At 34.9% G+C, this 19,499-nt stretch overlaps 1 protein-coding gene across 5 annotated transcripts in view; it reads left to right on the forward strand.

Annotated features, from left to right (window-relative positions):
• The window catches only part of dop (microtubule-associated serine/threonine (MAST) protein kinase dop), a 263,178-nt gene extending 243,958 nt beyond the window's left edge, over positions 1 to 19,220 (forward strand). For 4 of the 5 annotated variants that reach the window (XM_069837714.1, XM_069837715.1, XM_069837718.1 and 1 more), the window contains 4 exons: positions 1,283 to 1,497; positions 4,334 to 4,666; positions 10,894 to 10,959; positions 11,797 to 19,220. In XM_069837714.1, the coding sequence (XP_069693815.1) occupies positions 1,283 to 1,497; positions 4,334 to 4,666; positions 10,894 to 10,959; positions 11,797 to 13,227 (2,045 nt within the window). In that variant the 3' untranslated portion in view covers positions 13,228 to 19,220. The remainder of the gene's footprint in view (positions 1 to 1,282; positions 1,498 to 4,333; positions 4,667 to 10,893; positions 10,960 to 11,796) is intronic. The other variant, XM_069837716.1, reaches the window with a different exon arrangement.
• The last annotated feature ends 279 nt before the right edge of the window (positions 19,221 to 19,499 follow it).

Below are 19,499 nucleotides of genomic sequence, written 5' to 3' on the forward strand. Positions count from 1 at the left end.
CATACGTGTGTGAATGTACATTTTCTGTTTTGATTTTCTTGAACAACAAATACAGAAGTAAAAATGTGGAGTTAGACTTGCAACTTAGAATATCTACAGATTGAGCTAGACTTTGCTAAACTTACAGCTGCAAGGCAATATATATAAAACTGGTTTAACAATGTATATACGTCTTCCAGTGCCCAATATTCTAGTTTTTGAAAATTAATTTCAAAGATTCTCTCCAACCTTCTCTGTTAACCCACTGCATTTCCTCCAATCTTCTTTCCCTCATTGTTGTTTTAATTCCATGAATCCATGTAGTATTGAGTCTCCCTCTCTTCAACCTCTCAGGTGGCAACCATTCCAACACTTTTTTTTTTGGTAATCGTTCTTCACTCATCCTTTTTACATGACTGTGCCATTGCAATTGCTTATGTTGTACATAATCCAGTATTGAATTTCTTACTCCCATTTTATATTTTATTATGTTGTTCCTAATTTTATCTCTTTTTGATATTAAAGCCGATCTTCTCCAAAAGTCCATTTCCATAGCTAATAATTTAGAAATTGTTTGATGTTTCAGGCCAAGTTTCTGTTCCATATGTTCCTATGCTTCTTACTATTGCTCTAAAACTTTGTGATTTATTTTCTTTGGTAATACTTCTGTCCCAGAGAATGCTATTTCAGGTTGATATTGCTGATTTTCCCATTGTTATTCTTCTTTTGATTTCATGATCTTGTTTCCCATCTTTGGCAATTATTACTTCAAAATATTTATAATTTTCGCAATGTTTAAATAGTCCCATATCTTCTTCTAATATCAAGTCTTGAGTTTAATCCTGTATTGTCATGTAATTAGATTTGTCCATGCTAACAGTTAAACCCCATTTTGTATATTCTTCCAAAAGTTTTATATATATATATATATATATATATATATATATATATATATATATATATATATATAAACTGATTTCATTTTCCACAGCAAAGACCTGCTACAACATGAAATAATTTTGTATTTATAGTATAACATGCCAATGGACCTCAATTATGCAAAAACATTTTAAAGGGTCTGCGAAAATAAAGCATGAGCTTCAAAATGTCCATGATATTGAAAAGGATAGGAACCACTGCTATAGAAGTTCTATCAACAACATTAATCTGATAGTTCAATTTAATATGCCTAATGCCAAGATCGTCGTCTTCCAAATAAACTGAAAGAAATTAAGGAGAAAATACACATAATAAGGTATTCAAATCCAGCAGCATGGAGACTAAGCAGTTATTGTTGTTGCAGATGATTCTCCTCCTCAACCAGTCCAATCTCCTGGAGGATCAAGTACTGCCAGTTCGAGGGATACTTCACCTTGTCGAGAACTCTCCCCTCTCGTTACCAGCCTCAAACCTCCTATCATAATTCGAAGGGGTCCACGTGGTTTTGGATTTACCGTCCATACTATCAGAGTTTATTATGGAGATACAGATTTCTATACAATGCATCACCTGGTTATGGTAAGTATTGATTGTTCCCTGTTCTCTCATGTTCAAAATTTTCTTAGAAATTGACATTGGAGCCTTGGTTCTGAAGAGTTTGATGTAAATATGTCTTCTACTAAACTTGCTTTCTGGGTGTAGTGACCCTGAAGTATTCACGTGTTTACGTCAAAAAATTTCCAAACATGGTTTCTGATGTTCAGCTATCAAAATTGAACCATAATAGTGTAGTCCAAATACATCCTATCCAATAATTAGGTAGAGAATGGAATGAGACAGCCTTCATGGAAAACCACGTTACCTGCTACTGTCACTCAGATTTCTCTAGTGACCCTTCGATATAAGTAGATGTATTAACGTAAAAAAATATACTTGTGTACTGCTCCTTTATATAGATTTGTTGGTTGCTAATGTTACTTGCTTTTAAGTATTATCCTAGATCATATATGTAACAGATATGTCGGGGTTATAGGCTTTGAGGTTAACAACTTTTGTCAGGTTTACTAAGCTGCTATCTAGTTGTTACATAAGGAGTCACGTCATAATACCCATTTGAATTGCATTAGTGACTGTGCTGCCATCTCGTGTTCGTTTACGGCGGACGGGTGGCGATCCTGGCGGTTGTTCTCTTCAAAGTGCTGCAGATTTTAACGTAGCGAGGAGCTATCTGTTACATATATGATCTAGGGTATTATGCACTTCCTTAATAACGTCACAAGTTTTAATGTATTTTCCATCCATGAGGATTTTGTTCTTGCATAGAACACATTTGAGAGAAGGGAAGATATGTACAGTATTCTATAGTGCCCCTGTCTAATGCCCTGGATTTTAACTTTCTTTTAAAAATTATCTGATACATAATATATATTAATAGCAAATTGAAGGACAAAAATATGGTCAAATGCCATAAGTAATTAATTTTATTTAAGTTTTCATTTTTTAAATTACAGTTATATAGGATAAAATAGTTTCTCTCCCATGTTTTTTTTTATATTTTAATTGGTTATTTTACGACGTTTTTCAACTGTTATGGTTATATGGCGTCTAAATGAGATGAAGGTGACAATGCTGGCAAAATGAGTCCAGAGTCCAATGCCGAAAGTTACCCAGCATTTGCTCTTATTGGATTGAGGGAAACCCTCGGAAAAATCCTCAACCAGATAACTTGCCCCAACCAGGATTTGAACCCAGGCCCTCTCGTTTCATGGTCAGGCGTGCTTACCATTACTCCACAGTGGTGGACCCTCCCATATTGGTACAAAACACTTTTTATCCAGAATTCTAAGTTAAATGATTAAATTTCTGTTGATTAGATTTATATTTCCATGTTTTGACTCTCTTCTTGTTTTTGAATTGAACTGTTGGCAAAAAAAAAAATTAAAGAAGTTGGAATTGATTTACAAAAATTTTATGTTTTTAACTTTCCCTGAAAAAGGACTTGATGACTAATACAATTTTTAAAATAAATCACTTCACTTTCTGTATTAATGTTTGTTATTCTTGTGTTATAAAATAAAAGAACACATTATGGGAATCATAAGGCTTCTTTCTTTATATGTCTTGCACAAATATTTAATCCCTTTAAATTTGTAGAGTGCCACTTTTATGTTAATATCTGAATAGAGCTAGCACATCTTGCACAGTCTTTTACACAGGTGATATATTCTTGCATTATATAAGGTTTTTTAAAGTTATCAGAAATCATAGATATTAATATAATTGATTATATTATTAACAATAGTAAGTGAATAATTTCTTACATTCGCTGCTGGAATACACATATTTGTAAATGAAGAATGCTCAGATATATTATTACAACAGAATATATTCAGCTTAATGTCACACTGTTAGCTGATTGTCTAGAACATCTACTTTCTGCGCTGATAACCTGGGTTCAAATCCCAGTGCGTCCAAATGGAATTTGTAATTTGTGGTTGGCAGATATGGTGCTCAATGTAGGTTGTCGCGGGTACTTCCATTTTCCCTACTGGCATCCCATCATTGCTTCATTAATCATCACCATCACCATCACCATCACCATCATCATCATCATCATCATCATTCACTGCTATGTAGTTCGTCTCTTTTGTTGCACTGTGGGCAACTCTGTGGTATCAAAAAGAACTACAGCTTTGGCATGTCGCTCATAGATGAGAACTCTTGGATGAGTGACACATGAAGTCAAGTACCCTCCATTGGATAAGAAAAAGACACTGAACTTAATAAAGAGATGAGAAAAACAGAAATAAGATTGCTATCCACATCTGTCAGAATTCCAACCCAGAGGATATTCAACATAATGCTAAATTACAAACCTAGTGAACTGCAAGATATCAGAAACCCTCTATTTATATGGGAGGATGAATATTCTTGACGATGGGAACAGACTGTCAGTCCTAAATATATCAAGTGGATAATGGTGACAGTAATTATAAATAAATAGATTAATAAATAACTGAATGAGTGAGTAAATAAATAAATGAGATGAATGGATGAATGAATGTGATTAGAAGTAAATATTTTTGGTATTTCACCATATGCTGAAACTTAATACTTCCAGTGTTTTGGAACTGCATACATGTTATATTGCCCTGAAGATGGAATATTTATGCAGTTTTGAAATTTTGCAGACGTTAAGTTCTAGCACATAGTGGAATATCTAAAAGTCTGCTTCTAAACCTAGTTACTGTGGAAGCCTAAAATCTAATAAATAATATGATTTGAATAAGATTTAAGAACTTGTCATGTGTCTATAGGTTCCTTACTGAAGTCCTAACTTTGATCTCATTTCAAGGATAATCATGTTTTTAATTTTTTTAATTGATATTTCAGTCAATTCTTTTTCGTTTTTTAGGCAGTGGATGATGGGAGTCCAGCTTTTGAGTCCGGTGTGCGGCCAGGAGATCTCATTACTCACATAAATGGTGAAGCAGTGCAAGGCCTGTACCATACACAGGTTCTGCAATTACTACTTTCTGGGGGAGACCATGTGACACTACGCTCCACTCCTCTGGAGAACACCTCCATCAGAACAGGTGGCCGCAAAAGAGAACCATGGCAAAGCAAGTTAGCACGACGAAGCATGCATCGTCAAAGGAGACAGAAACGAGAACACAGTGACAAGAGGCGAAAGTCTTCCCTGTTCCGTCGCATTAGCAGCAAGAGAGCCAGCGTGGAAATGCAGCAAGTAAGAAGAATTTTTAAAAAGCAACATAGTATTGCACTCTCATGACTGGTAAAAATGTTAAATGCAAGGAAAAGTGTAACAATTTTACAGGGTATCTTGTAGAATAATGAAAACTCAATTGGTTTCATTTGAGCAGTGTGTATTAGTGTGTTGATGTGGCAAAATTTTATTTTTATGCTTTTTTTTCTTTAATTGGCTTAATAATTACTTTACACTGATGCCAAAAAATGATTTGCGTATGAAATGATTTTGTTCAGTTTTTGCTTTTGCTAATGAATGCTACACATTACGTTGCAGATATGGTTATTCTGTCTATAATTGAGTCTACACTTACATTATGATTTGTCATAATTTGAATTACCATTGTTCTCACATCAAGAAGAGAAAATAGGTGATGAGGACGACATCAAAAATAAAAATAAGAAAGTGATATTATTATTATTCGTTCATTTGTTCATTCAGTGTTCTGCCCAAGGGCAAGTCTTTCACTGCAAACTCAGCTTTCTCCAGTCTTTCCTATTTTCTGCCTTCCTCTTTGTCTCCTCATGCGATCCATATATCTTAATGTCGTCTCTCATCTGATATCTTCTACTGCCCCCAACTCTTCTCCTGTTCACCATTCCTTGAATTGCATCCTTCAGTGGGCAGTTTCTTCTCAGCCAGTGACCCAACCAATTCCTTTTCCTCTTCCTGATCAGTTTCAGCATCATTCTTTCTTCACCCACTCTTTCCAACACAGCTTCATTTCTTATTCTGTCTGTCCACTTCATACGTTCAATTCTTCTCCATATCCACACTTCAAACGCTTCTATTTGCTTCTCTTCACTTCGTCGTAATGTCCATGTTTCTGTCCCATACAATGGCACACTCCATACAAAGCATTTCACTACTCTCTTCCTTAGTTCTTTTTCCCTAGGTCCACAGAAGATGCTCCTTCTTCTGTTAAGAGAAGTTGTTGTTATTATTATTATTATTATTATTATTATTATTATTATTATTATTATTTATGAGAGTTTGAATTTACATATAATTGATTTTTTATTGTTCACCATTATTATTTGTAATACACAACTAGACTAAATGATCTTCCCAATTATAAATATATGTCACCCACACAGAATGAAAGTTAGACATACAAAATTGGTAATGACGGAAAGAGAAATTCTCAAAGTATATGTTGGTCTACCTCACGGCCTAAGTATGCACTGTTCACTGCCAGGGTGATATGAGAGAAAATGGCTACCACTGAAGACAGTAGAGCTTCATGTCTCCTGGAGTTTCACCTTCGCAGGTCTGTTATTTTTGTGCAACTTAATTTCCGAAGCAAGTTACTGGTAGATCCACCAAGTCGGCATTCATTTCCTAAGTGAGATCCCAGGTTTAAGGAAAGGGGCTGCATCTGTAACAGAAAGTCAGCTGGCCACCTAGAGAGCAGTGGAGCAGCTCTATGCAAGCTTCACACGCAGCCTGCAAAAATCCACCGTGAGAGACTGTATAGAGCTTAGTAGAGCATAGTTCATAACTGTCTACAGCATCACGACATTAATACAATACAGTGCAATAATATACCATAGAAGACTGTGTTGTGGGTTCTGCACAAACAGCAGCATTGTCATCCCTACTAGTGTCCTACAATGTTCGAACATGAGAGAGGCAACCAAGACATTACAAACTTCGTCCTATTTCATATGAAGAACTAATCACAAGACTTGTGCTAAAATCCTTAAGCGATTGAAACAGTGAAGGGATGGGAGTGGAGGAAAGCTAATATTTTTATAGTGAGGTGGAACAAACATGACAGGACTTCTTCTGCAGACCAAACATTGACGACATTTTGCAGACCGAACACTGGCCATACTCGACAAACTTGAACTGAATGTAGCACCCGTAATGCACGATGGTAATCCCTACTGACTACAGTTGCTGCAGGCCTTGAAGGCAGACAATACTGTGTTCTGACATTTTTTCTGCACGAGTATGCAAACTTTAGTGGAAACTGATGATTTTGCAGAATCTTCGGGTTTTCAGTGACAAACACCCTTTGGGTAAATTTGTGTAAGGTTAACAGACATAATGTCGGAATCTGAGGGAAAAATACCGCTCATGCCTGTTTGGAGCACATGTGTGACTATATTCTGTGCAGTAACCCATGAGAAGATGTACAGACATTTCTTTTTCGATGAGATGATGATCACGGGAATTTGGAACCTAGACAGGTTACAGGAATGGTTCCTGCTGCAACTGAAAGGAAACAGTCCCAGTTTCATCTTCCAACAGGATGGCTCACTCTCAAACACTCACTGGGAAGTAAGAATTCATTTCAATGACTGACTGTGCTAACAGATGGATTAGCTGTACTAGTTTTGATGATGATGATGATGATGATGATGATGATGATGATGATGATGATGATGATGACGACGACGACGACGACGACGACGATGACGATGATGATAAACCTGTGTTGGCCTCAGTGTTCACTGGATCGGTTGCTCTTTGATTTCTTCTATGGGTGTTGGTCAAATATCGAATCTACATGCCACCATTACCACAGACCATGTTTGATCTGCGAGCACATATCACTGCAACCATCGCAACAATCAATCATGCTCTGCTGCAATGTGTCTGGCAGGAACTCGATTACAGGATGAATATGTATCAAAGTTCAAGGGGTTGGTCCACATTGAACATGTATGATGTACTGAAATAAAACTTCGAGAGCTTTTCTTTTCACCTGTATAAATTTTGAATATTTGAGTTCAGTAAATAGCTTTTCTTTCTTTCTCTTAGGGTTTTTTTTTTTTAATGGAAGAGCCTGTAACTTGCCGTTATTCACTCCGACTCTATGGGCGTGGCTTATAGATGTCGCTAGTGCCAGGAAGTATAGACCACTTAGCAGTGGCGAAGCATACATTTATAACAAGGGTAGACATCCAAACATTTTTAAATCCCATAAATCACTTCTTAATAAAATTAAATTGTATGCAACATATAATTACTTATATCATCTACTTCATTCCTTATTCTTTCTTGCAGCATGTCAGTCATGACTCTATCAAGTCATTCTGCATATCGCTAGAAGTACCTCTGAAACTGGAGTTGAAGTGCAAATGATTTTTTAGATTAATTTCCCCTGTTTGCTGAATCTTTGTCTTACAACGACCATTTAGTGGGAGTTCTTGTTTACCTAAGTAAGTAATTACTTGGATAAGTGACCTAGAATTTTTCTGTTATTAGCAACTTTTTATTGTGCTGAATAGCAGCATGGCGCGAACTTTCTGATAGAGCATGTTCAATTCGATTTCGGCCTAACATATGAAAACTTTCATTGTTCTTTAAATGTTTTTGTGAAGATTGATGCTTCCACACTTCACGTTCAAAATTTTTTAGTGTTGAGATGTCATCTTTACTTCACTCAGATTCACCTCAAAGGAAACAATGCAATTTGTATTTGTGCTACCGGTCAACCACTTGTATTTTGGATACCATTGTGTTTTGAATTTCCTTTTCACAGTACCATCCTTCTGAATTATATTTAAATTGGGAGTAGGTTTACGATTTTTCATGTTGCACTTTTGTTCATAAGATAAGGACGAGAAACCTGTATATAATAAAAAGTCAATTGAATCAGAATTGCTTTGAGCACACATTTTATAAAAAATAACTGATAAGTAATAATTCACCATAACATTAACGCTTGGCGCACTAGAAATTCAACTTTCATTGTAGCAATGATGCTTGCCAGCCACGCTAGGTGCGAGAGAACTGAGAGAATATTGGGAATGTCTCACAGCATTCCTAAAGGCTCGTCTCCACTATTAAACATTTAACAACAACATGTTAAATATAATATGTTGAATTTAACATATATATGGACATTTCAAGTCTCAATTGACTTAAAATGTTGACTGAGTATGTTGAAGTCACTTTTAACATGTTGGCATATTTTCCATTGCTGCTGGAAAACATGTCAAATCAATTCATTTGCTCGTGCAGCGTCGGTACAGTTCGGCAAAGTTCGTATAGTTTCCATAGCAACAACTAATTTCCTATTTTGTGGTGCGTATCTTGATTATTTTTATACTATCCTTGGTGTTGGCTGTAAGTTGTTCGAAGTAATGGAATGGACGAAAGAAATTACTTTAGAATAAAATTAATGCACTGATGAAAAGACCTTGTTTGTGGGATGTGTCTGCAAAAGAATACAGAGACAAAACAAAGAAGGCCGACTGTTTTAGAGAACTGGAATTATTATTTAATTATTCTCGAGAATACAATAGAGAATTTTTTGCACTCTTGTCATACGCTAAACGTTAATGCTATGTTGACGTCAGTAATGGTCGTATTTGGTGAGGTATGTTAACGTTCGTAAAACTTCGGAAAAAATAATTATACGATATTACCCCCTCCTTTAACATCTATCATGTCGTGGATCCTATGATAATCAATCAATTGCGCTGTAATTTTTTTAATTGAGATGAAATGGCTGCTCTTAAATTGTGTCTTTCTTTGATGTAACAGATAGTATTTTTGCAGCACTATATTAAAATCTTGTTCTGACATTCTCAGCAAGTTTTTGAATCCAAATCGATCTTCAATTTTAAGCTCGTTTAGAATGTCTTCTGCATAGTGTCTTTTACTAAGATATTGCCACACCCACATTCTCATTTTCTTCCTTTTCAAGGCCTTGTAATAAGCAATAGAGACAATTACAAAAGCCAAATCATCATCTGAGTCCATTGTCCAAGGTTTGAAAATAAGACACTTTCTACATTAAAATCTCATGGACTGTTTATGGTGGACTACGCAAAGAAAATCAAGTTTAACATGTTTAACAGTGTGGACAAAGTGTTAAATGAAATTAGCATTAACATGTTGGGATGTTAATGGTTAACAATTTAACATTTAGCATGTTGTTGTTAAATGTTTAATAGTGAAGACGAACCATAAGAGGTTTGATGGCGAGCTGTGCTACGCATCCACATGTTACTTGGTCCACACGCTCGAAACCAGCTGAATGGCAGACCCAAAGAGATAGTGTAAAGTCATAACCTCCGTCTCTCCCTACAGCAGGTCGGGTCAGTGAATATTGTGGAAGAGTGTGACTTCAGCAAGCAAGCTGTCTTGCAATAATGAAATCATGTTGTCTGATCGTAACTTCGTAACCCCAAATATTAATATAGCTTAGAATTTTAATTATTATAAACACAGATAAATTTGGATAGACACTGTCTCAATGTCTCATACCACGCTTCACCCCTGCCACTTAGTTCGTCTGAGACTATCCAGAGTGCACCACAGGAGGTGGATGTACATTACACTCGTAATTATTGATGATGATGGAGAATTGTTAAGATGTCACAGGCAACTGGAGTACCGAAAGAAAACTCTTGTGTTGTCTGGACCATGAGTTTGCCAGCACAAGTTACAAATTCAGGATGGATCATCCAGGATTTGAACCCGGACCTTCCCCCCCTTGCTTATAAAGTCCAGCACTATTATTGAGCCACTGTGGCGTTGCACATATATATATATATATATATATATAAGATCATTTAGCCTAATCTTGTATTTAGATAACAGGATAATGGTGAAATATAAAGCAGAATTGGTATTCTTGGACATTGCAGAGTTTGCGAAGACATAATGGCAATTGAAAGTTCAGAGCCATAGCGGTTCAAGTGCCATTTATTAAAAAACGGAGAAAGCAAGGGTTGAAGTTAAGTAAATACCATAATTTAATGAAGATTGACACATCATTTAATTTTAATGTGCATACTTTATCTTACTTGCTGTATGTTTCGTTAAATTATGGTAATCACTTTATTTTAACTCTTGTTTTCTTCGTTTTTAATAAATGGCGCTTGGCCCACTATGGCTCTGAACCCCTCAATTGATTTAAATCTGCGAGCTGTGCTGAGATGTGATTGTTACTGTTATTTGAGCAATTCAGTTGTCTTTAAGTCATTTATTTGCTGCTCTTAATATATGCATCTAATATTACTGCAACCAATTTAATGTTTTCTCATTCACTGTTCCATTATTTTTATAAAAGAAAATCGTATCACTTAACAAAGCACTTCTCAGATATATCTCGCTTTTGGCATTCGTCCTTTGAATCCATCACATGCTGTGGCTTTGTGAACAAATGAGTTTAAGTAGCAGCTTATTTGCTTTTGTACATTTTATTTTATATTTACTTTTGTTTCTCTTCTTATCTTTTGCAGCCTATGAAAATTACTTGCCCACTTTCTGCGCCTGTTGTTCCAGCTGATTTAATGCCCCAGTTCATGGTATGCATGCAACATATTGCAAATTTTCATTTTTTAAAGCTTGTTATAATAAGTTAATAGTGTATTATATTTTTAGTTATTTATTCTGTACAGTATTGTAATATTTGAAAATTTCCGCATTATTTATATTTTCTTTCGCATTCTACGTAGTATAACGCGAAAGTATTGCAATATTGTAAAAAATGGATTTCGAACATTTCACGGAAATTCACATGTTCTGTATCTCTGAAACCGAGAAAGTGAATTTTGTGTGTCCATTTGCATATGAACTTTCTGTGAACTATGTTCATATTTGGTGTCTATGAGTCAGTTGATTTGTGAATGATGCACATGAAATATAATTATTTTTATTTAAAAAATTAAGAGGTCTTATTTGAAAAAAAAAAAATGAAGTAGTTGTTACTCGACATGAGTCCTTCCATTTCTCTTCTTGAATATTAATCTTTTAGACAAAATGAAATATCAACTGAAAACATATAGACTATATAGTTCCAAAAGCAAAACTTTTCAGAGAAATCAATTATTATTTACAGAATTGGGATTCAGATGTAAACTTGTTTACACAAAACTTTTATATGTTAAAATATCCACATGAATTACTCTGTAAAATTAACGTGATTATAGCCATTAAGGAAATTGTGCAAAAAAAAACATACATTAAAACTGTACAATTTATAAACGAAGTTTGTTGTCTTATAGGACACCATTTATTCTGTATTGATATTAAGATTTGTATTACAAATTTCAGCAAAACACATTGTAAACAGAGGGACATATTTCAATAATGTAAGTGATACAGAAAAACAGTAATTTACCTTGCTACCCACTGATTTTCAGATCGCAGCCAGTACATCATCTCCACCCTTGGTGACGCCCACAAGAAGTTTTCAGTCATTACCAAGAACATTATCATCTCAAGATCTGCCAGGGTCTCCAACACATAGCAAAACCCTGCGCTCACCACCAACAAACCGCATCACATTCTCCTCCCCTGAGTCATCACATTCTCCTGCTAACTCCTCCCAGTCCAGTTCACCGAGCTCCTCTGCCCCTAACAGTCCTGCTGGGGTTCCTTCAGGCACCACAGTGCACTATCAGAGACCTTCAACACTGCACGGACTCAAGCATAAGCTGCACACTGCTGCCAAGAGCATCCACTCTCCCAATCGCAGGAAATCTGTAGGTCACATACCACTGTCCCCTCTTGCAAGAACACCATCTCCATCTCCACTCCCATCCTCCCCAACTCGCTCTCCCAGTCCATTAGCATTCCCTGCTGGTCATCATCCAGGTAGTTCCAATACTACACAGTCATACAGTCCAGGCACTTCTCTCTCAACTCCAGGTTCAGGTAACAAGAAGGGATTTGGAAGACCGAAGAGTGCCGAACCAGGTTCCCCACTTTTGCGTCGTGCCCTTTCCCCAGATCGCCTGCACCCCCGGAGTGCAGAAAGCAAGAACAAGCCAACTCCTTCCTCTATCAGTCCTCTGTGTAATCCAGCTCTCAAGGTAACAATTTCGACAGCACCCAGGGTCACGATTACATCCCAGTCTCCCCCCATCCCTTCTAGAACAACAGCAGCTGATTATGGGAGTGCAAGCACTCAGATGGTCACATCAAAACCACCTGAGCACCCACTGCTAGCTCGTCCAGGCAGAGACATGCCTGGAGAGCGTAGAGATAAAAAGATAACTACAGATGCTCACAGCGTGAGTTCCCCAGATGAAGAGGAGCACTTAACCAGTAGAAACACCTTACCACTAAGTTCAGTGAATGTTAGTGTGATAGTGCCATGTGATAGAACCTCCCAGCATCTGCCTCGCATTGCAGAGGAGAAGGACTCGCCCACAGGTTCTAAAGAAGAGTCCCTTGCAAAAGAAATACCATCCAGTATTGATGTTCCAGTAGTGAATGAACAAGAATTTTCGAGTTCAGTTAAAACTGTAGACAGTAGCTTGAAAAAGTGCAAGGTGGACAGCAAGGCTTCATCGCAAACCCAGAAAGGAAAAAGTAGTGATGCAAAGGCAGGCAAAATTGTGGAAGAGAAGGCTGCAAGCAGTAGCAAGTCTGAGATGAAAGTACGTCGGAAGGAGAGCAGCGAGTCTTCTAGCAGCAAAGCTGAAGTGAAAACTAGCAAGCCTGCCATTCCTGAAAAAGATGGAAAATCAAAAGCTGCTGATCAAGCAACCAGCTCTCGGGGGGAGGGAGGCAAATCCACTGCTCAAGAAAAGAGGGAATTGTACCGGGTGGGTTCGAACAAGGATTAATTATGTTGTCAAAATTGTTCATTGAAGTTGTGTAGATGTCTATCCAGAAATTGAGTGTGCATATGTTGTTGCTGCTTTTGACAGCATGCATATATTGTAAGTATACAAATATGTAAATAGTGTTTGGATATAACATTTTTAAACTTTTAATTGATATTCTGTTACATAAAAGTTATATACTACATTGTGTACACTTGGGCCATGTGCACGTAGTTGTAAGGATTTCCTAGCACCTTTAATGATTATTTTTATTTGAACTCGAGAGATTTGTTGTAACATGTGATTCGAATTGCATTCATTATTAGAATTTTTTGGTGATACTTGAAGCATAAATATATTTGGTAAATCTGTTAACTTTTCTTTCTTAATCATGGAAAATATTTTTTTCATATAGTTGTTTTGTTGGTATTATTGTTGGCTTTTACTCTGTTTTGTAGAAAGATTCCCAAATGAATTACTAGTACATGCTCCATCAGAGTGAATTAATGTCTCTTATATATTTTATGTCATAACCATCTGGAATGTGTTTTACATTCGCAGTTTAGTATAATGTTCTTTGTCAGCCACATGAAATATGTACGTCATGGGAACCTTGGTTATTGGTTTTAAACAGATGAGAATGCAGCATTACATAGCCGATGAAGGCACAGTGCTTGTATTTTGAAAACTTTTATGAGTTACCCTTTTATATATAAATATACGGGGTGAATCCTGGGTATATGCTCATATTCATGGGCCTTTGTTATGATTTTATAACACTGTAGATATGGTCACATACCTCTGAAGGTGTTGCTTCCTTGTCATGGCCCAAATTGAGCACTTCACTCAATGACAAGTATGGGGCAGAAACCTGTTTAATTTTTTATTATTTAATTAGCATAAATGTATAAAGACCTTAATTAATATTATTACACTATTACGCAGAAGCTCTTACGATCTCATTCACAATGACGTTGATAGTTACTGTTGGAAAAGTTTTTGTTTTCAACAAGAAGAAAATATCTTGGAAATACATATGGTACCATTTTTAACCAGATCTTGATAATAATTTTGTTTACCTGAAGAAAATACCTGTTAAGTTAACGAAAGGTAAATTTTGTAGGTATATTTAAAGGTAAAATTAAATATATGAACTGTGAATCATTATATACTGATTTTTGTATAATGTTCAGGTTTTACTTGGCATTAAAATGAGCTGTTTTGTTTCATGTCTTGAGAAAATAGAGAGTACTTGTATAACGGCAATAAGGTATTCTGGTTATGTTACTCAATCCTAATTTGCATAAAAGTACGTAATACAAACAAATGAAGGGATGAGTATGATGTAATCCTAAGCCACAGAGACAGAATTTTACAGGAGAGCCTGTTAGAAGTTTAGAGTCCAATGCTGTTAAGTGCGGTACCAGTATCATAATTTCTTCAGCATATACTTATGTTATTTGTTGAGTAAATTTTATATTTTACTAGTAGCTTCTCCATATGTGTAAAAAATGAACTCGTACAAAAATCTATGTTTGTTAGAAGTGTGGCTTTGGACTATCTCAATCTATCCCCTTCAAATTATTGAGGCAGTTAAGGGTTATGTATGTTCTTGATAGAAAATAAGAAAAGTTTATATTGTTGACACTAAACTGATCTCATATTTCCAAAACGCAATCAGTTAAGCATAAATATTGTGTGAGTTACTAAACTGGAAAATACGACTTTTTTATCATGTGAGAATATGCATCTGTGTGTATGTATTAATTTAAGTGAGAATGTTTGAAGTAAGTTGAGTTTAGTGCCACTTTTATATTTAAGTGGTGCTTTGCATGGCTTTCAATTTGTAGTACATACCGAGATTATGGGCATGTGAAAGTGAAATATACAAGTCTCTGATACATGCTGATATATTTGATTTTTCTAAAAAGTAGTCTTCTCATAATATTTATATTAATATTCCATCTTTGAATTTAATGTCAAATGTTGGATGTATGCAGTTTACAGCAGCCATGTTATTATAACTGATTTAAAGTATATCATTTAGATATTATTAAATATTATTGATCACCACAACTTTTCAAAATGCTGTAAGTCTAAGTTTTGAATGTCTTTTTTGAGCAATATTGGGGATCGTGTCTTTTTGTGGTCATCAGTTAGCCATAAAACTATTGGGTATCATTTTGTATTACAGAGTACTACTATTCCAGTATTTGAAACAGTCTTAAAAGCCATTGTTATCCTTAAAGCGAAGGATCAGTAAGTTATGAATCTACTCATGAATTTTACAATGAAGGGAAGGTTACTTCATGGACTTTAAGAGTGATGTTATATATATACTAGAGTGCATTAGAAATCTTGCTTGTTGTTAGTCTTATTATGACAGTGGAAAATTATTTCTTTGTAATACTGAAAGTAAGTGAAAATGATTATTGTACTATTTTGTATTTACTAGTTCTAGTGACAGTTAAGGAAACCTTAAAAATTTTATTGTCTTATCGCTCAGTTATGAATTAAAGTTGAGCTGTGAACGATAAATTATTAGCTGAAATATGTATTTATTGAAAACTTTTATTTGAATTACTTTTATTGCCCTTGTAGGATTAGGTAAAACTCATTTCGATTTTCAATGATGTGTTTCGATATTTTTTAATTTCATACAGAAAGTACAATTTTAGTTGCCCCTTTTCTGGAAAGCAAATAACTGTTAAAAAAAATATGCGAGTTCGTAAAAACAATATGCGAGTTTGTAAATATAGATATACTTTCGTTAGCAAGTAGTAGATAAACGGAAAATTTAGTCACTGGGGCTGTCTAAAATCAAATAAAGCTGTTCACAATGATAAGCCACCATTGCTTCCTCCTTCAAAAACTATGTTTCTGGAAATTTCACGAAATTATTGTTCATAATGTGTTGTTACTTGTAAACATGACACAGTATAAAAGTCAGTTCGTATTTTTTTTTTGTTCCCTAGAAACAGCCAAGAGATGGGTTTTATATCCTGTAAGATTGCCAATGCATTTCCACTTATGTGGAAAGATTGCTTTAATAACGTGATGCACTACAGAGTTTTTGTAATTCCTACAAATTTCATTGAATCTTCTTGAGCATTTTACATCAGTCAGATATTGTTAAAATACATGTGCACAATTTTTTTACTGATGAACATGTTGAAGAAGTAATGACTACTTCACTGTAGTAATATAAATTCTGGTGGTAAATTAACTGACTGACTAATTTCGACGTGATTTTTTCGTTATCCTCTGAATCCTAGTGAGCTCGAGCACTACTATCTTCTGGTTTCTTGTTCAAAATATACAGGAAACCCACTACCAAGGTAAAACACATACACATCTCAAATCACCACACAACACAAACACACGGCATTTCGATCCATGATACAGACTAATCAACATTCCTATGAGCCAACAAGACTATAAGGAAGAAATACACAGCACAGGAAAATGGATACAACCCCAACATAATAGACAACATCATAAGAAGGACTAAACGCAAACAAGAAAACAGAACACAAACACAAGAACAAAATAAATACATTATACTAACATACAAAAACAAAAACTCATACAAGATTGCGTCATCTTTCAAGAAACTAAAATACAACATTGCATACAGAACAAAAAACATGCTACAAAAACACACAGACAAGACACACAAACAAATATAACTAAACTATAACTATCATGCAATAGTTGCAATGACTTCTACATTGGACAGACTGGAAGATCTTTTCAAACACGTTATAAGGAACATATCACAGCCATAACCAAACCACACAACAATTCAACCTACGCAAAACACATCACGCCAATCACAACTACAGCAACATAGACACTGACATGAAAATACTACACATCCAGCCAAAAAAAACAGAAACTTGACAATCTAAAACAATATGAAATTTACAAACACACAAGAACACATCCACAACACATTCTGAACACTCAACTGAATTTTAAAACACACACCCTTTTCGATACAATCGTGAACACATCCCACCACAACAAGAAACCAGAAGATAATACTGGACCTCACTAGGATTCAGATGATGACGATAAAACCACGTCGAAACTAGTCAATTAGATAATTTACCACCAGAATTTATATTAACACAGTGAAGTAGTCATTACTTGTTCAACACGTTCATCAGTGGTTATACAAGTATTAAAGTAGTGTATCCAAGAAAGAAGAATTTGTTTTAATTGTTATGTTGAAAAATATTCCCACAAATTTTTTTTTTTATAGTTTTTGTATAAAAATAATTACTACCTCTTTTAGTAAACATTTATCTGGGCCCCATGTGAAGGTAATTTCAATTTCCTAAAGTTTAAAATGAAACTAAGACTCCCTATAATTAAATAGTGTATTAGTCAGTATACTGCATTAATAAAAAAAAATAACATTGAACATTTGAGTTTGTATTTTCAATTTTGCACGACATAAAAAAACAGCTTTCTTAATAATCATACGTGTACATGAATATAGCATTTCATGCATAGACCTGTTGAGAATATTATGTGCAAAATTTCATTATTTCAGGTGTAGCCATTCACATTTCTGGTAAGTTAAAATGTAAAAAATCAGGTTTGCGGTAAAGTCAGTTTAAAGTTTATAATATGAAATTCCGAATATAGTAACCACTTATAAGGGATAAACTGAATTTCTAGTGTAGAATAAGGATATTGTGCTGAAGTCTTAATTACAGTAGTCATCAAGAAACCGTAGATTTTTTACACCATATTTAAAAAGATGAAAATTACCAAAGTTGGTCAAAACTCAGTAACTCGTCCACTTAATATTTTTCTAGCAATGACATAAATACATTTTTTATTCTGCAAGAAAAGTTGAACAGTGTTTTACAGTGAATGAATGACTGGAAACCTAGAATATTTGTGCCAATTAGTTACAAGAAGGACATTTCAATTTTGTGTACTGCTTATAAATTGCTGCAAATGGGTTATAACTCTTCAAGATGGAAGTGTGTTCGTTATAAAGGAGAACATTTTTATATGTCGTCAGGCTCTCTTATTTTCTGAACTATGTTCTGTGTAAGTCAGGACCGTGAATCAACTATCCGAGTTTTCTTGTATAACCATCATTTTCTTTACAATTCTCTTTAAGTGATTTTAGAGGTTTGTTGTTTTCTGAGCTGTTAATAACTCACAATTCATATATTAAAAATATATAAACTTAACTTGTGTAGTTTTCAGCTTTATATAGTGTGATGTGGAGTTGAAGTTGTTCAGTAAGGGTATAAAATGCAAAAGATCATATTCATGCAATAACACGAACATTAAAATCATTGTTGATGAAAGTGTACACTCTTCGACATGGAGATTGGTTGCTGTTCAGAGACAAAGTCCCACTTCAAGCTCAGGAGTCGTGTACACTTTGTTCACTAACGTGCATTTCTTTAATTTCAGTATCATTTTACTCAATGCAGCCAAAGTAAAACTTGTATTTTATTCAACGTTGTGAGTTCGAATCCACTTTAAATGAAATACATTTTTATTTATCTTTTAAGCACTTATTACTGATTTTAATTAATTATGGTTTCATAATTAGGAAATTTACCTCTGATTGAGATTCTGGCTGATATGTATGTCTATTATGAGCCAGTAATCTTACTTGATGATATGTGTCAGAGGAAGAACAATTCTTTGTGTACATCTGATGTCTGATTAGTGTAACGTGTAGCTAATTGGCGATGTATGCAATGGGGGAGGGAAAAGAACTGGTCACTCTATCCCATTATCTCATGGCTTAGTTGCCTTATAAGTGGTGCCTTATTGGTTCTTTTATGAGGTTCAGACCTGTCTTCGGACAGTTGACTTAACTACATACAGTTAGGAAATTATGGTAGGTAAACTGGATAATTTTGCACCAAAAACTGTAGTTACAGAACTGAAATTGCAATCTCCTAAAAAGGAAGCGAAAAAAAAAGAAAAGATAATCTGCATCATTACATAATAAGACTAGATAAAAAGAAAAATTTAATGTGAAATAAAGAGCCTTTTTCCCTTTCTGCTCGTACATAATATAACATACATTAGAAAATTCAACTTTATTCTTCTTAGTTAACAATGATGGCAACTGTTAGTAGTGTATACTGACGGCAAAATTTAATAAAATATTAATATGGTTCCTTAAACCTTCCATTGCAAGTACAGGACATGCAGTCTGGTCGACAGAAAGATGTGAATTTCATTCAAGCATGGTAAGCACTAGATCTATTGTGTACGAGTTGTAAAAGCGTGACTTGTAAGTAGTA

Source organism: Periplaneta americana, chromosome 10, assembly GCF_040183065.1.
Source record: "Periplaneta americana isolate PAMFEO1 chromosome 10, P.americana_PAMFEO1_priV1, whole genome shotgun sequence".
NCBI lineage: Eukaryota > Metazoa > Arthropoda > Insecta > Blattodea > Blattidae > Periplaneta > Periplaneta americana.